Source organism: Gobius niger (assembly GCF_951799975.1).
Source record: "Gobius niger genome assembly, chromosome: 20".
Taxonomy (NCBI): domain Eukaryota; kingdom Metazoa; phylum Chordata; class Actinopteri; order Gobiiformes; family Gobiidae; genus Gobius; species Gobius niger.
In genome coordinates, this window is record NC_136871.1 from 20,126,477 (window position 1) to 20,149,278 (window position 22,802).

At 39.5% G+C, this 22,802-nt stretch overlaps 1 protein-coding gene across 2 annotated transcripts in view; it reads left to right on the top strand.

Moving 5' to 3' along the window:
- The window catches only part of igsf21a (immunoglobin superfamily, member 21a), a 177,768-nt gene extending 157,382 nt beyond the window's left edge, over window positions 1-20,386 (top strand). Inside the window, exons 7-10 of one of the 2 annotated variants that reach the window (XM_079579111.1) lie at window positions 6,469-6,569; window positions 10,310-10,502; window positions 14,447-14,485; window positions 19,300-20,386. In XM_079579111.1, coding sequence (XP_079435237.1) covers window positions 6,469-6,569; window positions 10,310-10,502; window positions 14,447-14,485; window positions 19,300-19,376 — 410 coding nt within the window. In that variant the 3' untranslated portion in view covers window positions 19,377-20,386. The remainder of the gene's footprint in view (window positions 1-6,468; window positions 6,570-10,309; window positions 10,503-14,446; window positions 14,486-19,299) is intronic. The other variant, XM_079579112.1, reaches the window with a different exon arrangement.
- The last annotated feature ends 2,416 nt before the right edge of the window (window positions 20,387-22,802 follow it).

A 22,802-nucleotide genomic window follows, 5' to 3' on the forward strand; every position in this document is an offset into this window, starting at 1 on the left:
ATGTCATAATTATGAAAAACAGTATAATTACAACAGTGTTGTAATGTAAAAATATATATACCTGAATTCTAATCCTAGACAATCTAGTGTAAACTCAAACATGCATGATCATTATGCTTTCATTACACAAATTATGGATTTTTGGGCAGGAAATGAGTATGCAGACTGCATAGGGTCAAGGAAGGAACAGAGCATCTAAACATTGTTATGTCTGAATCTATAAACGTGTTGAATTTGACCATTATTTGAAATTTTTATCTAAAGATATTTTTCTCATTGACCAGTATATTAGTCCTATACAAGTGTCATTGGCATTTCACATGTTCTCACCATACAACACTTATTAAGCATAGATTTTTACAGAGGGGCAAAATCATTCAAGCTTTATCTCTACATTTGCAATAAAATGGAAACAAAGACCTACAGTAATGCCAGCTTTTGTCTGCTGCCGTCACTGCATACGTTAACACTGTAATCACCCTCCCTGCATTTTAAGCACACTATATAATTAAGTCTGCAGCTGTGCTACCGTCAATGGAGCCTAATAGCTTCCATTTGAAAATCAGTTGTCAATTTGTGCTTTGTGGCTTTTTTGAATGATGGTTTCGAATTAGACAATAAACGCAAAGAAGGAGACCTCTGCAACACTCCGAGGTGCAATGGCTGTCTCCTTGTGTCAAAACATTGCATCAAGGATTTGAACCGCTTTCGTCTCGCTCAAATTTCGACGATAAAACAAATGGCATGTCTGTGAAATTCTGTCTAAATGTCAGAGGTGCTAATATTTTGACAAGGCGTTAACTCTGTGTTTGTTTGAAGTGGTGAATTTATTGCTACCTTTGTTCTTGAAAAGATATAGATGAATCACCACTCGACCTTTTCCCACCACCAGAATGACTTGCATTTGTTGATTCTAAATTGAGAATATTAGTAAAAAAAAAAAAAATTCAAAACATGTTCTGGAAGACTTTAGGTGTTTGGTGTTCCTTCCTTCTTCATTTATTTGTTCAGTCTCTTCATTTCTGAAATAGGCCTTCTGTCACCCACCAAAAGGGGACCGGATAAATCCAATCTAACAGGTAGATTTACCAGTTTTATTGTGATAAGCAGGTCTCTCTTTTGTCTAAAAAGGACCAACTTGTTTAAATGACAATCAATACTATATTTTAAGGAAAATTAAATCTTAAATTAACTTTTCCTGCCATGTATATGTGTAACAGGTTCAGATGAAAATCCTCCTGTTCCGTTAGCATGATGATTATGACGACAATGACAATGATGATGAAAGTGCATGGTCAAAACCACATTTGACATATTGTTATATCACATACACATTATATATATATCAATGTCTGACAATAAATAATTAAAACTCCAATTTCTCTCACTGTACAGACCAACAGTTGAACCTATTCGGCGTATTTGGATAGGAAATGAAAAGGAGGTGTCGGCAGCCTTCATATGTAATAAATCTTTCAGAGATTTCATATTGCCTCATGAGATGGAGCGACAGTCTGACAATTGACCACTGTTGTATTACACCTGATGAATATGCATGAGTGCAGTGCGCCATACAAATGGTGCCAGGCTAAAAAAAGATCACCCCTATGAGATCAGAGACCCTGCCTGACACTGACTCCATATGAACGTCTCAATATTTAAAGATAGCATTTTGTCCTTTCATGAAATACTATCGGAAAGTCTAACAATGTGAAATAGTTCCAAGTAAAAGGCATAACAATTCTTAAACCAATTATACTGTTTATTTGTGGATAAAGCCCAAATAGTGTTAAAAGAAAAATTGTTATGAATAAGTGTGAACGAAATGCATTTTAAGGGATACAATATATCGTATTTTCCGGACTAAAGTTGCTCCAGAGTAGAAGTCGCACTAGCCAAAAAATGTATAATGAAGAAGAAAAAAACATATATAAGGCACTCCAGAGTATAAGCCGCACCAGCCTTGGAAACTACCTGGGCACGGAGGTGTGACTGCACCGTTGACAAGCCTCTCCCGGCATCACATTGTCCAAGCACCCATTTGCAAACTTTAGCTGTGGCCATACATAGCCTGCAATTAGCTTTTTTTGTTTTCCGCATTGCTGTATGAACCTCTGCTTTCTCGCTCACTCCAAACTTTTTTTTAATTTTCAGTGGTACAGGAGTAACAGATGCTGGTACACAAGAGCGCCCTCTACCGGCTTTCAGTGTGAATATAAACATTTATTATTTATAAAATTATAAGAAATATTTTTATATATAGGTTGCACCTGAGTAAAAGTCGCACCCCCAGCCAAACTATGAAAAAAAAAGTGTGACTTCTAGTCTGGGAAATGCGTAGGAAACCATGAAGAGGAGGCCTGGACATTTTTTTCAGGTACCTGCTACATGTCTGTGTAGGCTCTCAATTGTACAGGAGTTGTCCATCTTCAATCAAGGTTTTGCTATAAGACTCAATTTATTTTATGTCATTTATTTGATAGAGACAAGTGCAAACAATTAACAAGTAACAAGTGACAGACTACGACATTTATACCCAAGGCTAATTTGCAATGTCCATCCCTAATATTACTTACTAATAACACAGAGTCAGTGGTACAAACTTATGTGAAAAGAAAACCAAATAATAATAGACAGTCAGCAAATAATAAGCTTTCCGAGTATTTTCCTTTGCCAAATCAAAAATCAGTTCAGGAAGCCCTGTGTGCAGACTTGAGTGTCTCCTAAATATCACCACATTGGTATCTGCTTGTTTGTCTAATGCATAGCTTTACTGTGCCTGCATTCTTTGAAAACCCCTAAGCTAGCTGCAACTCCACATTCTATTTCCTCACTTAGCCTTTCCTGGTCACTCAGATCCACGGAGGAGATTATGCAGTCGTACTCTCCAGCAGTTGGTTTGGCCCCCGTTTAAACATGACGGTATGCCTCTGCTGTTTTCCTCTCGCAACAAAGCCAGTCACGCGGCTAATGTGGCAGGTTTCTCTAACCGCCGAAGTCTGCTGTGCATCTGAGCAGACCTGTTGATCTGCTGGCTCATGTGGCGAGCACACCTGATGCACTGCGATGCGCTGGGGTAGACACACACATGCATTATTCATGAGGTGGAAGTATTTTGCCTGGAGAATTTAGCTTCTGCGGCCAGCGCGAACTACAAGAATCCAAAATAAATACAACTGGCAAACAACCCGTTCCTGCACATACGTAATGCTGTCAAATTCACCACAGGGGAAAATAAACTCTCAAATTTGTGCGCCCTTGTGGAGGTGATAGTCCAGTAGTTAAGGCTTATGCACATATGGCGGAAATACTGCAGAAAGAATACTCCAATACAGTTGCTGTTATTGTTTCTGTATAGTATTGTAACGAAACGAACAGCCACCATTATGTGTTTTTACCTTTTGTGCATGTTTATTTATACCGCGCATTTCGTACACAAGGCAACTCAAAGTTATATAATACAGATACAGAATAGACAACCATTGTATGTGTTGACTTAATCCTACACCAAATCAACAGCCTTGCGCTTGGGTCTTTACCGTGGTCACAGCCTATGTCACGTTGGTCACAGCTTGGTGGCCTGGTGAACGGTAGTGACGTGGGTTTGCCAACTGTCAGTGTTGGAGTGGATCCCAGAAACGGCCATCATCTTCTGCGGCCATATGCCCTGCGAGCAGTATGTGACGCCACGGGACCGGTATTTAAAAATACTTCTCACTATCGTGTGGGTGGTGCGAAGCTCCCAAAATTTCCTTGCCAATGCGCGCCTGTGAAATGCCATCCATTCACCGCATGAGGTGGGATTTTTTAGCTCTGTCAAACTGCTCAAATACCTGCAATTAGGCTCCATTCATAAATATGCATTATCCAGTCTGTAATAATACTCTCAATGGCCATGAATTAGATATCCAAATGCTAATGTGTTTGCGGAGATAATTTAAGCTTTTCTAGATATGACAAGGCATCATTAATTCTCATCTCAGTTTACTGTTCTGCGTGCTCTTTTTTAATTAATGTTCCTTCTGAAGAACACTTTAGAATGTCAAGTATAATCTTTTTGGAAGATTAAATCGACATTTTTGACGGATTACAGTTCATATTTCCAATCAAACATTATTTCTATAGCACATTTTAGGAACTTAAACAGTTTCCAAAGTGCTGCACAAGCTGAAATAAGGGCTGGACATCTGGGGGCCAGTCCATCAAAAACAAACAGTGAAACCTTCAAATCAAGCCAGTGCAGGACGCTTATGTTATGTACAGTAGGATATCGAACGAACTCTAAGCGGGAAAGTGCAAAGTAAAGTGTGTTTCAGTCGTCAAGGCGCATGAATGTAAAAGCGTGGACGACTTGTTCAAATGTTTTTAAGAAAGGAAAAAAAAAACTGTTCCACTTTGGATAAAAGGTGATAAAATGCCAACCAAGCCTTCACCTCACTGAGACAAGCAAAGAGGGGTGTCAGGAGGCAGGATGAACGTTTCTAGAGTGGAAGATAAATTTGGCAATCATCAGCACAGATGTTTTCTAAAGGTGAGGCTTAGTGGGAGGAGGTAAAGTGCAAAAAGAACAGGCGCCAGAATTGAACGTTGGGGGAGGCTGATGCTTTGTAGTGACAGCAATTCAAAGGCTGAAATGATCCGAACAAGTTAAGTGATGGTTAGTGATAGTGTTTTTGAGGTGCAAAAATCACAAGACATGAAAACGCAGTTGTAGGAGCTTAGCACCGTTGGTAAGTACATGCTTAACAAACAAACTTATTTTCATGGTATTGATGCAACGCCTCATGCAACAATTCTTTACACAATCTCATTCGATGTGTGACTCCAGCCAGTAATTTGTTTCATGTTACTTACAGATGTGGCAGCAGCGTCACTCTTTATCCATTTCGTTTGAGGCAGACTTGTGGTCAATGACTAGTACCAGGGAAAAAGGCTGTGCTCCATTAAGAGGCGTCGACAGTTTGTGCCTGGATTAATAGCTGAAATCGAGCTCATTTGTCTGTTTATTTATTCCCGCTTTAATTTAACCTGTCAATGGAAACAGGAGCCGGAGTGCCATTTTTAACTGTGATTTATATCGAGAGTTTAAACCAAATGAATTGAGGCGGCGTTGTTCTGGGGTGGACTTGTGCTCCAGTTCTCTGAAAATGATTGCATATAGTGCTGTGGAGAACAGCAGACCTCAGGCCATCTTAGCTGACAGACAGTTGAACCAGCAAAACTGTTTTAAGGTAATGGCTGTAGGATTAGAGGTTTTTAAAAGGTGCTACAGTGACAACTGGGCTGCCTTCAGCTGTATAGGAGGACGCAAGTGGACAATTTATCGGTCCTTCAGAGAGGAAACAGAAAACCTTTCGCTGTTGTTTTTACAGTTTGTCATGTCGACAGTCTGAGTCAGTATTTAAGCTGCTCAAGACGTTAGCATGCTACCGGACAGCTGATTCAACTGTCAATGGCTTCAGCAGGATAAACACATGTGTGGCTCACATCTATGAACACTGAGGAAATACTACAGTCTGTCACATGTTGTATCCAAGGCTAGATGTTTGTGGTTCAGGGCTTTCTCTTGGAGAGGTCAGAGCTGAGCTGTTGAAGCTAAATGCTAACCAGTAGCATACTAACATCTTAAACACTGACTCACTGTTTTCTTCACATAAACGTGCATCTCTGGGGGCCGTGTTTTTGCTGTTTTCTTCTTGAACAATGATTACGAGTACATAAAAATGCCACTGTCAATAAGTTGTCCGTCTTTTAGATCCTGAGTAGAGATATTGTTACATGTTGTAGTACTGCATAATTCTACCTCGGTATTCAAAATGGCCACCATGACAACAAAAGTCACATGACTTGTATAGATTTTGCAAAACTACCAAACTTTTGATGGGAACCAGGACGTTTACACAGTGCAATATCAAAAACAATTGCATTAAGGGGCAGCAGACTTCAACTTGACAGCTTAAAGTGTTCTGTCTGAATATACAGGTGTGAGGTTATGACCACAAATAAATCATAATCACCATCAACATTGTTCTGACCTATAAATAGCATGCATTAACAGAGAAGCCAAAAATATTGTCCTCTCTTAACTCCCCCTGCTGCCTTGCCCTCCATTGTTTTAGAGTGTCCACATGAAAGCCATCCGGAGACCTCTGTCCATACCAAGACAAGGGAATTAGCTCCGCGAGTGTCCCTTATCTCCCCAGCTCCACACAGCACCCGGCACACTCCCATTCTCCTGCAGTAATGACTATCTACCCAATTTACTTTTTTCCTCTCTCCAAGGGGGAATAAATCCAGCACAGGCCACCGGATAAAGGAACCTGCAGGGGCTGTGCCTTTTGCCCCGTGGCCTTAATTGACAGGAAATTGTATTTGTCTCCTTGCACAGACAAAACAGGTGTCGACTGAGATTTGCTCACCACGATCAGCCAGATGACCTTTATGTCTCTTCTCTCTCTCTCTTTTCAGCTGCTCCGAAGGGCCCCAAACTTATGATGACCCCGACCAGAGCCAAAGTCGGCGACACTGTGAGGATTACCGTGCATGGATTTCAGGTGGGAGACCTTGGGGTAAGCATGACATGGTGGAGCACAAATGGGGATATAGTTTAAAAGTAATTTAAACTATATCCCCATTAAAAGTAATTGTGTGAATATTGTTTTACTAGAATAGTGATGTGGTCTAAACTTGAAGAATAAATAAATATATGATCAAATTCTGTGCACCAATGGGCAGACTACTAAAAATATGTTTTGTCCAAAATACGAAAGGGTGTCATAATTGTTGATGGGTGTTGGTGTGTTTGAATTTTCTGTTGAAAGCAATTTCTGCAATTATAGCGTTTCAGAAACTCAATTCCATTCAACTTTCTGTCTTTTCTTCCAACTGCTTATTTTCACTTTTACGTACAGTCATCATGTTTAAAGCCAGTTTCATCTGCCTTCGAGTTTCCCCCAAAATATCTGAAGACAACAACAAAGAGACTTTTTGTGACTGTAATCCCACAGAACAGACAGACAGAGTGAAAGGCCTCATCTCAGTGACAGCACTGATATGTGCAGCAGAGCTGACATCTGGAAACAGTCAGGTGAAGAGGATCCGGCTAATCCACATATGCCACACAGTATAAGGTTCTGTGTGTCCACTGAAGTAGGATGGAGAACTAAATCAGATTGTCTATGTTACGAAACAAGTATTACATTTATGTAAAAAAGTCAAAAGCCTCTGGCAGGTTTTAGCGCACATTATCCAAATTTGTATCCAAAAGACATGCAGTTAAAGAGTATTGTCAAATCCAGCTCTGATTAGTGTGTATATACAGCCTCACACCCCCAGACATCACACTTAAACATGTATACATGCAAGGTCGGTGAGTGGGTGTCTTCATCCGTTCAGTGCTCAATGAATACCTACGTCAACAATATTCTTCACACGTGCAACTTCTGTTAATGTAGAAACTGCACTGGACTGTCACTGAAAATCACTGAAAGCCTCTGTCAAAACAACAAGACGTACAAAATGAATGTGATATAGTACATGAGGAAATTTCACAAAAAATCAACGCATTTATCGGCTTAGTACAAACAGACTAGCACTTTCATTTGGTCATTCTGTTCTGTCAGATTGTCGAGTGACCTTTGCTCATCTGATTGGAGTAAGCACCATGCTCTTATGCCTAAACACCCCCATGATATGTTTTGATAGTTCAGATTATTATACAGCCCTTTAGACAGTTTTTCTACAAGTCTGTTCTAATTGACTGTTTTTGAAAGGTCAGACTGTACAATTTATATTCTTCGGCGCCAACAAACATGCTCATGCTCGCCTGTTTCAGAGTAAGAAAGTAAAAGCTCATTTGAACTTGAGCTAGCGCCAAGCAGTTGGTCCAAATTCACTCTCAGCAACTGTAAATCTGCTCCTTTCTGAGTCCAGTGAGAAGCATGTTGACATCTGATAGTCAGTGATCCTGGTGCTTAAAAGGCTTTTAAGATTTGGCAAATGATTACGGTTCATCTCTCAGTCTTACTCTCGCTACAGATTTGGCTAAAGTGAACAGAGAAATGCATTTGGCTCTGTATATCAGGGTTTCTCATTCTACTTTTATATTGAGCCTTCCCCTATTGTATTGATTTATTGTCTGTTCGTGTTGTTGAGTTCTAAATTCCCCTAGGTCACAGCTGTCTGCATAGAAAACAATTCTCATTCACTTTCCAAATATAGCAGCCTCTCTCTGAAAGGTTTTAGCACACACAATGCATTGCTATGTTTGCTGTAATGTGCAAAACCCACCATTACTCTTGTTTTATTATTCAATGGATGACCTTAAGCCTAGGTCACAACCGTACTGGCTCCTGTGGCCGGTCTACATGAAAAATAGACCGGCCATAGTAAGTTCAGATATCTCATACGTCCTCCATACATGTCGTGTAAGTTGATCATGAGTTGCCATTGTTTGCGAGAGTGCATCAATCGTACGAAAACTCCAATATACAGTATGAAGCTTCAGAGGTGCCTGAGGCCATTTGTACAAAGTTTTGGCAATATGCCGAGGGGAAAAGGGAAGGTGAGGAGAACAGGTGTCAAAGAGGGAGGAGAGAGAGAGAGCAAGGAGCAGTGAGAGGGAAAAACAGAATGTACCTGAAGAGAATGAAGACCACGACAGTGGCCAGCAGACCAGGAGTGTGTCGTATTCGTTCAGTGTGGCAGATATCGCCATTTTTCACTGGGAGAATGTGGTCAAAGTATGCTGAAATGTCGTTCAGTCAGTCTGTTCCTTTTCCTTTTTCTTTGATGAAGTGAATCTGCTGCTGCTGTGTCTGCAATGAATTTTATAATGAACTGATTTTATTATGTACATTGCTGGGCAAATGTATTTGAATGTGTGAGCAAGCCATTTCTGCCATCATTGTGCATGGTAGACAATTAAGTTTTTCTATTCTATTCTATTCTACTCTATTCTATTCTATTCTATTCTATTCTAAATATATATACCCCTCCAATTTATTGAACAGCGAACAAACAGCGCAGGAACAACATTCAAATATATACAATGAGGGCAGCATGTGCACTTGTTTACTTTAATATGGCACATAGTACAACCAGTAAAGAGCTGGAAGATTAAAATATTGATTTAAAGTATTAATTCACCTACTAGAAAAAAAAAAACATCTTTAGTGTAAACAAACCTTGTTTTTCATCTTCTGGGTGTGTACAGAGTTTAAAAATGTTAAAATTATGTATGTTCCAGCCATCTCCTAATATGTAGAATGAGCCCAGACATATTCGTCACAACTGCCTCTAAAATCCTGCACTGTCACTCAAAAAGGTGTTAATTCGGGTCCGAAGTGCCGTCATGCACGAGCTTAATATAGAAGCTGCAGTTACGCGTAAGGCCTGAGATGGCAGTAGTGAGCATAAAATCACAAACTTGCATCTAGCCCCTTTAAAGGTGTACAAAACATGCTCCTAATGACCAACCAGATACAGAAAATGCTCCCAGTACCGTTACCGTCAGGTCCAGAGACCATAAACACAATTTTGTTTTTTGTAATTTTTTAAAGAAATTTAATATAAGAAACTAAATGCTTTAATATCATTCCAGTTATTTGGTGAGATGTTACACGGTGTGGTTTTAAGTATTTGTTTTCATCATGTGTGCATATCTTTCTCCTCTTCAGTGATTTATGTTACCTACAAAATTGATTGTGATTCATGTTACCTACAAAAGTTAGGTTGGTGAATATTTTGACTAGTCTACCAGTACAGTACAGTAGACCAACATTGGATCATCTGATAAGAAAACTTAGATAACAATTTCTGTCTCCTCAGTATCATCTTAAATGGTCCTGAAAGGGTGACTCCCAGTCCACATAAAATGCAATATGAAAGCACTGCTGAGCATGCATTCAAGGGCTTTTATTCCAATATACCTTGGATTATAGAGCAGAAATTGCCTTTGCCTCTGGACAGCTTGGACTGAGGGAGACTCAAAGCCTTATTCTCTGAAGGTGGACAAGAGATTCCTTTGTTCTTGTATAATTCCCGCACATGTCAACCTTTGGAGAAGCAGCTGTGGTGGGCCGTATTTTAAATTTTAAAATTGGTGTGAAGGTCTCTCTGGTGCTGAGCGGGGAAGCAGTTGTAAAGTGAAGCGTTGATTATTAATGCATGTTGTTAACTCGCGGTTGCATTAAGGGAAAATTGGAGTCATACATTATTCATGTCTATCCTTTGCTCTAAATCTCATCGTTGAGACTCCCAGACTTTTCTGACTGTTTTGTCTCTCCTTTCTATCCTCATGGTCTGACAGAATGAAGTGTTTCCCGAGCCCCTCTTCACCTGGACACGGGTGGGGGGTCGGCTGTTGGATGGCAGCGCCGAGAGGGAGGGGAGGGAGCTCATTCTGGAACGAGTGCCTGCAGAACTGAACGGGTCCATGTACCGCTGCACAGCACAGAACCCACTGGGCTCCACGGATACGCATACACGCCTCATAGTGTTTGGTAAGACACGTACTACCCTGCTTCAGAATACCGGGAAATCTTTATGATGGTTTACTGCATAGGTTTGTGCACATGCAGGGGGCTGTTCTCCGCCTGGTTAATTCCTGATGATGCAAAATTGTCTTGTCACAATTGCTTTTAAAGACATTGGATACTATCACAATCTTGTCAAAATTTTAACTAAACAACAGGACTTACGTTTAGCACGCCTCTTTCCTCCCCATCTACGACACTTGCTCTTGTTTTTGGGGACTGCCAGGCCCTCCAGATATAAATCATCTGGTGGGTGTTGTCTAAACAAAAACTCCTCCCTCGATGGCGTATGAAACATTGGTGTCTTTCTAAATGTAAGTCCAGTTGTTTTGGTCCAATTAGGGACCAAAACAACAGTGGCGAGGGATGACTCATCCCCCCGGGGCGAGGGATGACTCCAGAAGGTTTGCTATAACATGGGACCAATGGGGACTTAGCACGTATCAAAAACAATTTATAAGTCTTTAATTGTTTTGTGTGTCCAGCTGCCTCTCGTGCCAACTCTGAGAAGATTGAAATATTTTTAGCCACGCTGTTTTTTTGTTGAATGCATTTATAACGTTTTAGCCGACAGGCCCTGGAGCATTCATGGGGATTTTTGTCCTTTTTTGAGACATGCTCTGTAGGAGGACATTGAGCTGCCATCATGGATTTTCTTTTGACCGGCATTATTAATATAAATGAGAGGGAGCAATGACAATCTGCTAATATAATATGCAAAAATATTGCAGCATTGTACATTCTAGTGACTTCTGCACTGTCTCTACTCGGACAATTTACATAATGTTTTTCCCCCAGTCTCCACCTCCTTTCTGTCAAGTTTAAAAAAAAAGGAATATATGCAAAACCAAGTGTAGCATATCTCTCTCTCAGCACATTCTATACGGATGGTCAAAGACTGAGGGATTAGGAATTAATATAAAAGATCAAATATTTAAAAGTTCAGATGAAAATACAAGATTTTTACATACAATTATGTGTTTAAATAGAGTCTTTGTATGTGTGCAGCTTGGTGGCCAACTATATCGCTGAATCATTCATGCTTCTAGTGTGTGGACTAAGATGTAGCGTCCCTAATTGTTTTAATAACAAATTCTGTAGCTGGTCTTTGTGTGCACAACTACTGCAGTGTGGGCTATTCAGGGAGTATTTGATCAATGGCCCGTTTCCGCTAACACACGGCCAGAAACATCTAAGTGCCATTATGGAATCAAAGTGAATACGTGGTGGGGTGTGTTAGCTTTGTTCTGTGGCCAGACCCAGGGAAATAGTGCACATGGAAACCGCGAAGGGTGACGACCAGGCGATTTTCACTCAATCCTATTTAATTGTTGCACAAACAGTTTTTCTTTTTAGAACACATTGCTTTCTAAATTCTTGATTCCTCGAGTGTGAATGCCAAAATTAAATCAACTTTCAAGTCACTGTAGTCAAGGCTCTACCTTGGCTTCTGGACTTAATTGATTCATTTTTTAATACTATCAATATTCAACCGGCAGCAAGTTCATTTAAAATTGTGAATTTGTGCTCTTTTTAGTATCATAAACAAGTTCTTGGAAGGGAGGCCCTTTTCTAATAAGCAAAGCAGCGCCTACTATGGTAAACATAGCAAACACAAGTGTACAAAAGTAATAATAGATAGATAGATAGATAGATAGATAGATAGATAGATAGATAGATAGATAGATAGATAGATAGATAGATAGATAGATAGATAGATAGATAGATAGATAGATAGATAGATAGATAGATAGATAGATAGATAGATAGATAGATAGATAGATAGATAGATAGATAGACGGCTTTAAATGTAGGACATTATTTTCTTATAGCCAGGCCTGTGTGTGAGCGTGACCTGAGCGTGCTGCCGGAGCTCAGTGGCTTCTTCGATCCAACGGAGGCACTTGTTGCTCTCTTTGCCGATGACATGGGCATTGTCCCAATCCATGAAGTGGCTCTCTTTCTTGCAGCAGACTTTAGCTGCTCTTGTTCCGCGTGTCATCCGGTGGCTCGTGTTCAAGCTTTTGATGTTTCCTTTTCACATTCTGTCCTACGTTCTTTCTTCCACAGCAGTGCCCCAAAAACTGCCAGGTATAAAATGACACACAGGTCTGTCTAAGAACATATTGTCACCATTACTAGAAGACCTAATGAACCTAATTGGACTGCAAGTTAAATGTAGAGCAAAAAGAGTGCTCTGTGACTCTTCACTGGTTAGTCATGTTTGAATGAGCTGCCACAAACTATATGGACACAATTCTGGACAACTCTATTGTTGCATAATTTCTCTCTGGGCATTGACAGAGACAGTGGAAATATGCAAGTCTGATCTTCGCATATGATGATTTAATACGACTGGATCTGGATTAGATAACATTTCAACACCATTTTTCAAGCAATTCTCACCTGTCAGCACATGGACTAATCTGCTTACTTTGAGTGAATCGTGTTATGATAGCAAATCTCAATCAATTATTTGACCATTTCAATAACAATATTGATGAAGCCCATCAAATGAGACCGCAATATAAGAAAATAACTTAATGTCAGTCAGAATCTGCGCACTTCCATTACTCCTGTGAGTGCATCACAAATGTCCCGATCTTTAGGCCAGTCAAGAGTAGAGCTGTTTTAAGGGGGAAATACCACTTCGAAGAGGCGTTACCTTGGGAGGCGTTTCCCTGAGAACAGCACTAATGTCTATTTAACACCCTGGTGCACCCTTAGGTGTCATGGTCTCCATCGCGGGTGCACCACATCTGTCTGCTCTGGTCCTGGTAGATTGGCTTCACTCACACTTAGGAGAAGTAAATGGTGATTAAGCGACCTTGGCAGCCTCCCCCGTGGCCGTGCGATCAGACACTCCTCTCGGCTGGCGGTGGTGAGCTGGAAGTACTCGGGGGCTTGGCACAGTCTTCAGTGTACATCAGCAGGAATAATAGAGTGTAATGATGGCGAGTGGAAGAGAGGCTCCAGCAGAAATGTCTTGATGATGTGCATTTTTAGCCACCCTCAGTGATAATACCCCCCGATTACTGTGGAGTGAGTCAGCACTGAGAGGCCAGCCATGCCAAACTGCTACATATGCATAAACACCAAATATGAATTCATATGCAAATTTCCAGCCTCGACAAGCATGTGGAAACTATTTTTCATATCTCCTGGAAGAGCCCATTTTTCTCAAAGAGGAATGTGCTGATGCTTGTTCAACGGGCTTTTATTATATACCTTTGATGACAGACCTGGTGATGAAAGCTGTTGTGCGCATAAAATTGCCTATTTCCTGGAGTAGTGTTTGTTTAAGCCACTGATCACTGCAAACACTTCAGAAACCTTTAAATCTTTACTATTGGAAGGAAGGTGGCAGCTTTTGCCAGCAGTATTTTTTTTTTTTTTTTTTTTTCAGAAAAACATGGCAATTTTCAAATCAGTATTGCAATATCCTTCAAAGAACTTTACAAAGTCTGTACAGAAAAAGCGGACGCACTTTGAATTTGCGTGAAAGTATTGACACGTTTCAACTCACAAGGTCTTCATCACAATTAGACCTTGTGAGTCAAAACGCGTCAAATTCAGAGTGACTCAGCTTTTTCTATACAACTGGAACTAATTTTATGCCCTCCAAGCCTGAAGACCACCTGATTCTTTTACGTTTTTTTTTTCACAAGAGGATTTCTGCTTTTCGCCTTGACTCTGTTGATCCAGTGCAGCACTCTCTACCTCTCTACTAGTTCAACTTTACAAGGTCCGTTGTACAGACTATACTGTTGCACCAGTGTACTTTTTGGCCATACGAGTTCAACTTCAGGAATTTAATTTCCTCCAAACCCGAAAAATTCTGGTTCTCCAAATGCTATTGTTGATGGTTATCCTAACATGAAGCTCTTTTCTTTCTCCCTTGTGTGTCATAGAAAACCCAAGCATGATGAAGAACACGCAGAATCAAAACAGTAAGTATCCGCCAGTCATCACTGTTTCACTTTTGCATTTGACACCACAGTCCTTACTATTCACCTGCATGACTTCTTTCTATCTCACTAAAACATGTACAATAAGGTCTCCTCTGGGGTCTGGGACTCCCCTGTAAAAGATATTCTGAAACGCAGTGGGACTTTTAATGGTCAAACGAAGTAAATCAGCCTGCTTCTGTTTGATATTTCACAAAGTGTTAAGATTAGCCAGTCAGTCTATTGTTTTTAGACAGAACTTATTTCCCTGTGTCTCTGCTTTACACAAACACAATATTGACTTTAGCTTATTCTAGGTTTGTTTGAACATAATACTGAGCAACAATATAAATCTCGTCTAAAGCATGGAAATACAGCATCTCAAATTCTGTGATGCATTTGTTGTCAATGCTATAATTGCGTACGACACAAAACCAAGCAAGAGTAGATAAATACTTAGGTCGTATGGTGTTAACACTTGCTTTAAAGAATGAATACCTCCTACACATGTGCTGAATGTGTGAGGGCCATACTGTATTTAGTCTGTAAAACAGCTTTGTGAGCAGATGGCACACAGAGCTTTAAGCACAACCTGGTCACAATCAAACAAGCGTGTTTGATTGTGGGACAATGGCCTTGAACTATTGCTGTTTTACAATGGAAGTATTTGATATATGAATTACACACATTCTATTTGAAGTATTAGTTGTGGATGCTGTAGAAAAATGTGAAAGCAATTTTCAAAACGTATTAACCAATTAACCAGCTCAAGAGATCTTAGTGTTGAGGATATTGTGCCAGTCGTACAAGTCTCGAGGGAAAGCGTTCCACATCCTGCAACAGACGGTATCCCCTCGCCTTCAAACGTGAGGTCCTGATTGGATTAAGAAGTTCTCTTGAATATAATGACCATGAAGACCTCTAACAGGCAGCATACTTCTAAGCTTAGAAATGAAAAAAGAAAGAATTGGTCATTGAAAGAATATTATAAAACACATTGAATCAAAAATGAATAAGATACAGGTGCATTCACCACCCTGTAGAGACGAAATACTAGCATTTCAATACATATTTTCAACCTTCAAAATTATATTTGTGAAGTACAGACTTTGGGTTTTCTCCTACCATAACAAGCTAGATTTTTCAACTAACTACAGTTTGTCAAATACAGTAACTGTTATTACCATTTACAACAATTAAAAAATAAAAATGCGTAATTCTGGGACATTTTCCAGCTTCTAATTCTAGATACAACAAGCATCTCTCATCTTGTTCCACTAACAATTGCAATTCACTGTCTCCATTTGTTCTTATTTTCGTCCTCATTTTACCGACTGGTTGTGTCTCAGGGATGCAAATCTAAATATGCAAATGTGCTGGTGAGCTCAGAAGCAGGTGTGTCTGTGCAAGGACAGATTCAGGTCAGCCAGGAACTTTACATGCAAGTCAAATAGGTGTGCAGCCTGGCCCTCGAGGTCACAGTATTACATATTGGATGAACAGCTATCTCCCAGACCACTAACATTAAGGACGTCCTGTGTAAAGCCCTTCAGACCACAACATCACGACAACAATGATAGACAATTTAGGATTAGAAACAGAGATTGGCATTGCAAATCTAATCGATGTGACAAACAATAGAGCATTTTGTACTGAGATATATGAGCTATAGCTGCATACAGATAACAGCTGTCGAGATGGACAATTACTCACAAAGAAGTTGAGTTTGAGGTCTCTGCTTGTTAAAAAGCAGATAATATTTGGCTTTGTTTCAAAGTATACCCATGGGGGAGCTTTGTGTTATGCTTTAATGCTGCAAACATGTGCAAAAGAAAAAAAAGAAGAAAGTACAAACAGATGAAATAAAAGGAATAAGAAAAGGGATGCATTGTGGTTTTAAATGCAAATGACTGAGTAGATTCAAGCTTCACAGGCTCTAGCAGGCTGATGATGCGCAAAATGAAGCATTGTATCTTCAGCTGGTGATTTAAGTCCAGCTCCATGAGGTGGAGTCATCTTTTATTAAAATAGAGCTTGTCGCCTCTCAAATCAGTCCCGGTTGTCCCTTTAAGAAAAACAGGTCTGGCAGAAGAACAGTAAAACTAGTGCCAAGATCTGAAGGCGAGCAGATGGCACACGACTTCTATATGACTGCAGTCTGTGGAGACCTCCGATGATGGGTTTATGGCTGAATGAGCACATTACAGGATGTGATGAGCAATTATTTGGGGACATTTGTTAAATATTGTTATGAATGTTGCAGCCTATAAGTGTAAAGAACATTTTGCTCACCTGCAAGAGACATTTTGTTCAAGGGAGGGTGGGTGTCAGCTCCTGCATTAAAATGTAGAGTTTTTTTAGGTAAGTTTAGGTAAGTTGTGCACAAAGCCAAAAGTATATGACCGCATTGGGATTGGAAAACTTGTGTGAACTCACTGTAGCTTTAACACCTAAGCTACTGTGCTGTGCGAGTTACTTACTCATGTTGTGTGACATGAGACAAACCAAAACAGGGAGTTTGCAGCCGTCTCTGTTACAGTTTCCATAACCAGTAACAGTCTTCAGTCTGCTGTTTTATTCTCATTAAAGGGGGGGTATTATGCAAAATCTACGTTTTCAAGCTTTACATCATGTTATTATATTATTTAATCTACAGTGGGTCGTAGCCGAGTGGTTTTCTCCTGGAGCTAAGGCACTATTAGCCGCGACAAGCTAGCAGCCAGCTCGGAACATTCATTGACAACAAGCTGCATATTATGCGCAAATAACGTCAACAAAGCAGGCAACTACTCGAAGCAGCCTTTACGATGATCACACAATGAGCCTGGCTTTACACATGTGTGGTTTATTGCAGACTTTTCATCAACAATGAGCTGTAGTCGATTAAAACAAGCTAACGGGTAACCTCGAATAACCATTGTCCACCTGCACAGATAATGTCCGTCTTTTGAGGCGTATGGGCTCCTGCAGATCCTTGTGTAGTCCATGGGGTATAGTGAGAGATCCACAGGGCATGGCAGATGCAAAGAGGGACTAGATAGCCTCCAAACAAAAAGCAAAAGCTCCTTAGCGTGCGGTGTGGAAGGTTCGTCACTTTCCGGGTCAGACGCTGGATCAAATCATATACTGTGTGGCCATTGTTCACAAAGTGATAAAGCCTAGCTCCTTTCCAACAATATGAATTAAAATGCACCGAAAATCGATTGTAGTTTTAATACGTGTGGAGACAACGAGCGGAGTGTTGTGATGATGCCACAGACAGCGTTTGAAGGGACGTGTCGGAAAGGGTCACAGGTTCTTAAAGAGACAGAGGCCTATTTCAAGACATTCACTACAGCCATTTTGAGAGAGCAATTTTATACAAGGCAGTTATTTTAATTTACTGTCATCATGTGTGCTATAGACTGGTGCTATGTGATTGAAAAAGCATAATACCCCCTCTTTAAGACAATGCTATTAGCTGGGCTGACAGGTCTGTAACATATTCTTTACAGTTTTCTTCACACCTCTTAAAGGTTTGATAAAACAGTTGCCATGGTAATTGCCTGGACGACTGAGGAACATATTCAGACCTGAAGGCTGTGTGTGAATGAAATGGAGATTGTTTTATGTCTTATCATGTCGACAGCTCCGTCATTGGGCACAGTTTGTCTTTTACAATAAACAATACAGGGCAGGACTGCATGCCAGAACTGTGATTGTAACAAAACAAAACAGCCTTCGGAAATCAGGACCTACATTGCAGTACTAGATTATGTCTAAACTAGATGTGCATCATGTCTAAACCAGAAAAAACACTTAAAGTATCTGAAATTAAAGTGAAGTCTAAAATTTCAGATGGCCTTGAGTACACTTGAGTAAGTGCAGTACACAAGTACAGTTTGTAGTACAGGCCATATCCGAGATCTCCGGTAATGAGTCCCTTAAGTGTGAGCCACTAGAAATGGTTCCGATCTGTAGTTTAATATTGCTGTTGATTTCCCAGTTTATGTTTGTGTAACACAAGACCTTCTACTGTACAAGCCAAAACCCATGGTCAGTCAATACTCCAGGCCGATCATCATGAAACAGCGGTCAGACAAAGAAAAAGGTTTCCTTTTAGATTTGCTTTTTTTGAGGACCATCTTTCAAAAATTATATTTCTGCCTGGTTTTCATTCAAGGTTTATGAAATGCCCACTTGAGTAGTGAACAATATTAACAACACTGTAAAAATGTGAGGTATGGAAACCAATTTAAGTTGACAAACCGAGTTTTACAGCGTAGTACTAAAAATGCACTCATAAATAACGTAATTTCAGTGTGTCTCCTAATGTTTTCTCGCTGCAAAATAATCGTCCTGTAAAACTGTTTAAAGGGCTATTTATACAAAAGGCCAAAGGTTCCTTTAACTAGAAACCATTTCCCCCAAGTTTGAATTTTCTGTAGTGCTCAAACCTGCCACAAATTCACCTATGTTCAACTCAAAATAACTAATAGAATTTCAGAATTCAAGCAATGGTTTATTGCATGTTTATTTATGAACTACATTACGCAATTTCAGAAAAAAAGGAACACACAATGATAAAGTGTAGACAAAAGCACTTTTAAGATGACAGCAATATTTGACCAAATATTGTTTGCAATAGTACTGTTCACTTGTACAGATAACATTTTGAGTGTGAAGTGACTAATTTGTGCTAAAACATCACACTTGCCATTTGTTGCTTCCATTAAACACATGCACCTTGCCCTTTTTATGTAAATGCACTTTACATAACACTTTTTTTTTAGTCATTACATCAGTGTCTGATTGCTGGTTGGTGTTTTATTTTTCAGATGGTGCTTGTCGTCTGAATGTCGTCAGACTTTTGTGGATGGCCATTGTCCTCACAGCGACTGCTGGACTGACGTGAAAGTCCCTCCACCTGGACACTCTCTGCTCTTACACGCACACACACACTTCTTACTCAACGTATACGAAAACAGTACAATCCTGCAAGCCTTCTTTGGTCATCAACTCTCCCATGCGTCGAGCAGAAAAGTGTGGAAACCACGCGACAGTTTTGTACTGAAAATTACTGTATAACCATAAAAGAACAATATGACGATCAACGCCACCTCGTATATAAGCCCTGCCCACTTCAACCTTATTTTGTTTTTCTTGTCCGCTAAATGGAAAAAAGAAAACGGAATTTATTTGTGATGTGATTGAGAACGGACCACCCGCCTGTCTGCCCTCGGAAGCACCTGATTAAACCATATGGAATAAGCCGGAACATTGTTTTTTTTTTTATTAATATATTTTTTGTTTCCCTTTGTTTTGATGGCTTGGAATGTACAAGAGGTAAAGAGAAATCAGAAGATTTAAAAAAAAACAACTTTTTGAGTGTATTTTGTGTACATCAGTGTAAATATTGAAAATAATTAAAGAAGCTATATGGGGTCCTGGCCAGGGGTTGGTTTTGCAGTGGCAGTCACCTTTCTTTGTACTTCATCCATGTTTTCAAAGACAACAAGAACCGAACCTTTATGATGATTTGAGCTTTTATGTGGATATGGCTATAATTCTTCAAAGACTTCAAAATTGCCAGAAGTGTCTGCTGTTTTAGGGGTCCTGGTGCATGTGACATTCTTTCTCAGTTCTTGGCGTGTTGCGAACAACAGCATCGCAGCTCGTGGTCACCGACCTGTAATCCAGCTATTTACTTGTGACATGACTATCTTAAGTGAGCCACATTGTGTACAATACGTAACTTACTACCCAGGCATCTGCAGTCCTACCCATGGGCTCTTTTCTTAGCCGTCATCTCCAGAGAGGTGCTCACCCGAGGCAGCGTGTGTAAAACAGGGTTGTTGCATTTGTTTCATTTCATCTGTATTAAAATGGAGAGATTATCAAAATTCATGTGACTTTGTTTTACTTTTTTAAACTGACCTTAAAGGCTTTCAAGGTCAGATTTTACATCTCTGTTCACATGCGTATGAAAATTCGACTACAGCTCAAACCAATGTTGTGTTTCTGTTTCTGGTATCCATCATGCGTTATCAGTTATTCAAATCAAATGTTTGCTGACCAGATGTTGACCAACGAAGGCTATGAATAACAATTAGGACAATATGTTGTTTTATGATATATATGGTGTATAATGATACGTTTTTACCGTGATTACGACATTGTTTCATAATAGTAGTATTGAATTGAATAGTACCAGTAGTTGTAGTATCACAATACAAAAGCATTACCATGTGTATTAGTGAGTCTGCAGAGCTCCACTGCTTTCTAAGTCATTTAAGATGTAACATTGAATCACAATATTCTACAATCACAATATGAGTCGTGTCAAACCCTAAGTATCGTCATACACAATAAATCGTGACAAAAGCTTTTCACACGAACCCTATTAATAACTGCAACATCGCTGCTCACACAAGAGTAACTCAACTTTATTTCTTCGAGAGCTTTCCTGCACAACTCAAAGTGCCTCAGTGAAGGTAAAGCTTATTATAATGACACCTTTGCTGCACCGCAGTTATCTACAATGGCGTTGACAGTAAAAAATATTCATACGGTGCGACAGTGTCTGCGCACACTGGTGCGTGAATGAGAGTGTGAATAGGTGAGTGGTTTCTTGATGTAAAGCGCTTTGAGTGCCTATTGTAGACGGGAAATGTACGATTTTCTACAAGGCGAGTGTGATACTTAAGTCCGTATGATGTGTTGTTAATGTTGGTAACAGTCAGGCACTTGTTTTTTAAAAAAGGATACAATTATATAGTTGATACCTGTAAAATCTATAATGTAATACAAGAACTTACAATGGAATAGATCATAATAGGATATTATGCGCCTTCTATGCCACCGATTTCTATATTCTGCAAAGAGATAAATACTGTATGCAGGAAGATGCGAGCGACCAATGAATCGTTCTTGTTGGTCTTGTTTGAACAACTTAAACATAGCCACAGACTATTATGGAACTCTTTTACCAGCAATGCCAAATCCCTTTAACAATCTAATTTCCTGTTAATCCTGCTACACTGCACCCCTCTCTGCTGAAAGAGTTTTACAGTGCTGAGGGACAGAGATTTCATTTGCCTGCTACAGCTGAATAGTTTCCATAAATTACATTGTTTTGGGCATTTCATTTGGCTTTGGCTGCAACATCAGGAAAGTAGATTTTGACATTGCTCTTAACCTTCTGTATTCTTTTCTCTCTTGCACACTGGCGGGTTAGAAATCCAGTACTTTTTTTTTTTTTTTTTTAACTTTTACAAGAATTTCCAATTTAAGCTGTTCTGAAGACACAATGTGTATTAAAGGATTACGTTTTGAAGCAGGTGGGGAGGGAACAGATGAGATTTTTGGAAGCTTAGTCGAATCGGGTGGCCTGACCTGTGCGACTGGGATACGCACTCACCTTGTCAAAAGTACAATCCAATATTCATGCATTCAGGGTGCAAACACACTGCACAAATATGATTAACAGCGGGTCTTATGGGCGCATTTTTCTTACAGAAGCAAAGAAGACCAATCATTGTCCACCCACAGGAGGTTTATAACTCAGCTATCATACTCGTATTGATTCAGGAGGCACGGCGCTCTCTCAACTTTTATGACCATTTTCACATCCAAGAGAGAAGAGCTGGTCTATTTCCACTGCTCGTTTCTGAAAAGTATTCCAAATTGATTCTGGTCTGTAGTTAGGTCTGAATGTCTCCTAGGGGTGCCTGGGCAATCAAGGGCATGATTACAACAACGGAGTGGGACATATAGTGGGGTTAATAGAATATTTCAAATTAATTGGCTGTCAAATTTCATTGCCTTACATTTAACTTGAAAGGTATTTCCTGTCAAAAAACATAACGCGATGGAGTAAAAAGACCCACTCTGTCATTTTTAATTACACATTTTCAAAGCTTTCCTTGTAATAATTAATAAGCATCAAATCAATTGGTGTGGTGCATGTTTCATTGTGCACAGTTCTGCCAGGAGGGGTAAGGTTTTCAAAAGAGTGTGTCAAATGTTAATCCCTATTTCTGATAATAAACAATCATGATTTGATAAGGAAAGCTTTGTAAATGTTTTCTTTATATAAATAAAGTATTAATAAATGTTTTACCAATGATTCATAGCATGTAGTTATTATAAAGGGTTATTAGTGTTTTATTATTATTATTATTATTATTATTATTATTATTATTTTTATTTTTTATTTTTTATTTTTTATTTTTTATTTTTTATTTTTTATTTTTTATTTTTTATTTTTTATTTTTTATTTTTTATTTTTTTTATTTATTTTTTCAGATTAACTCTTGGGAACCACTGATTAAAACATTTA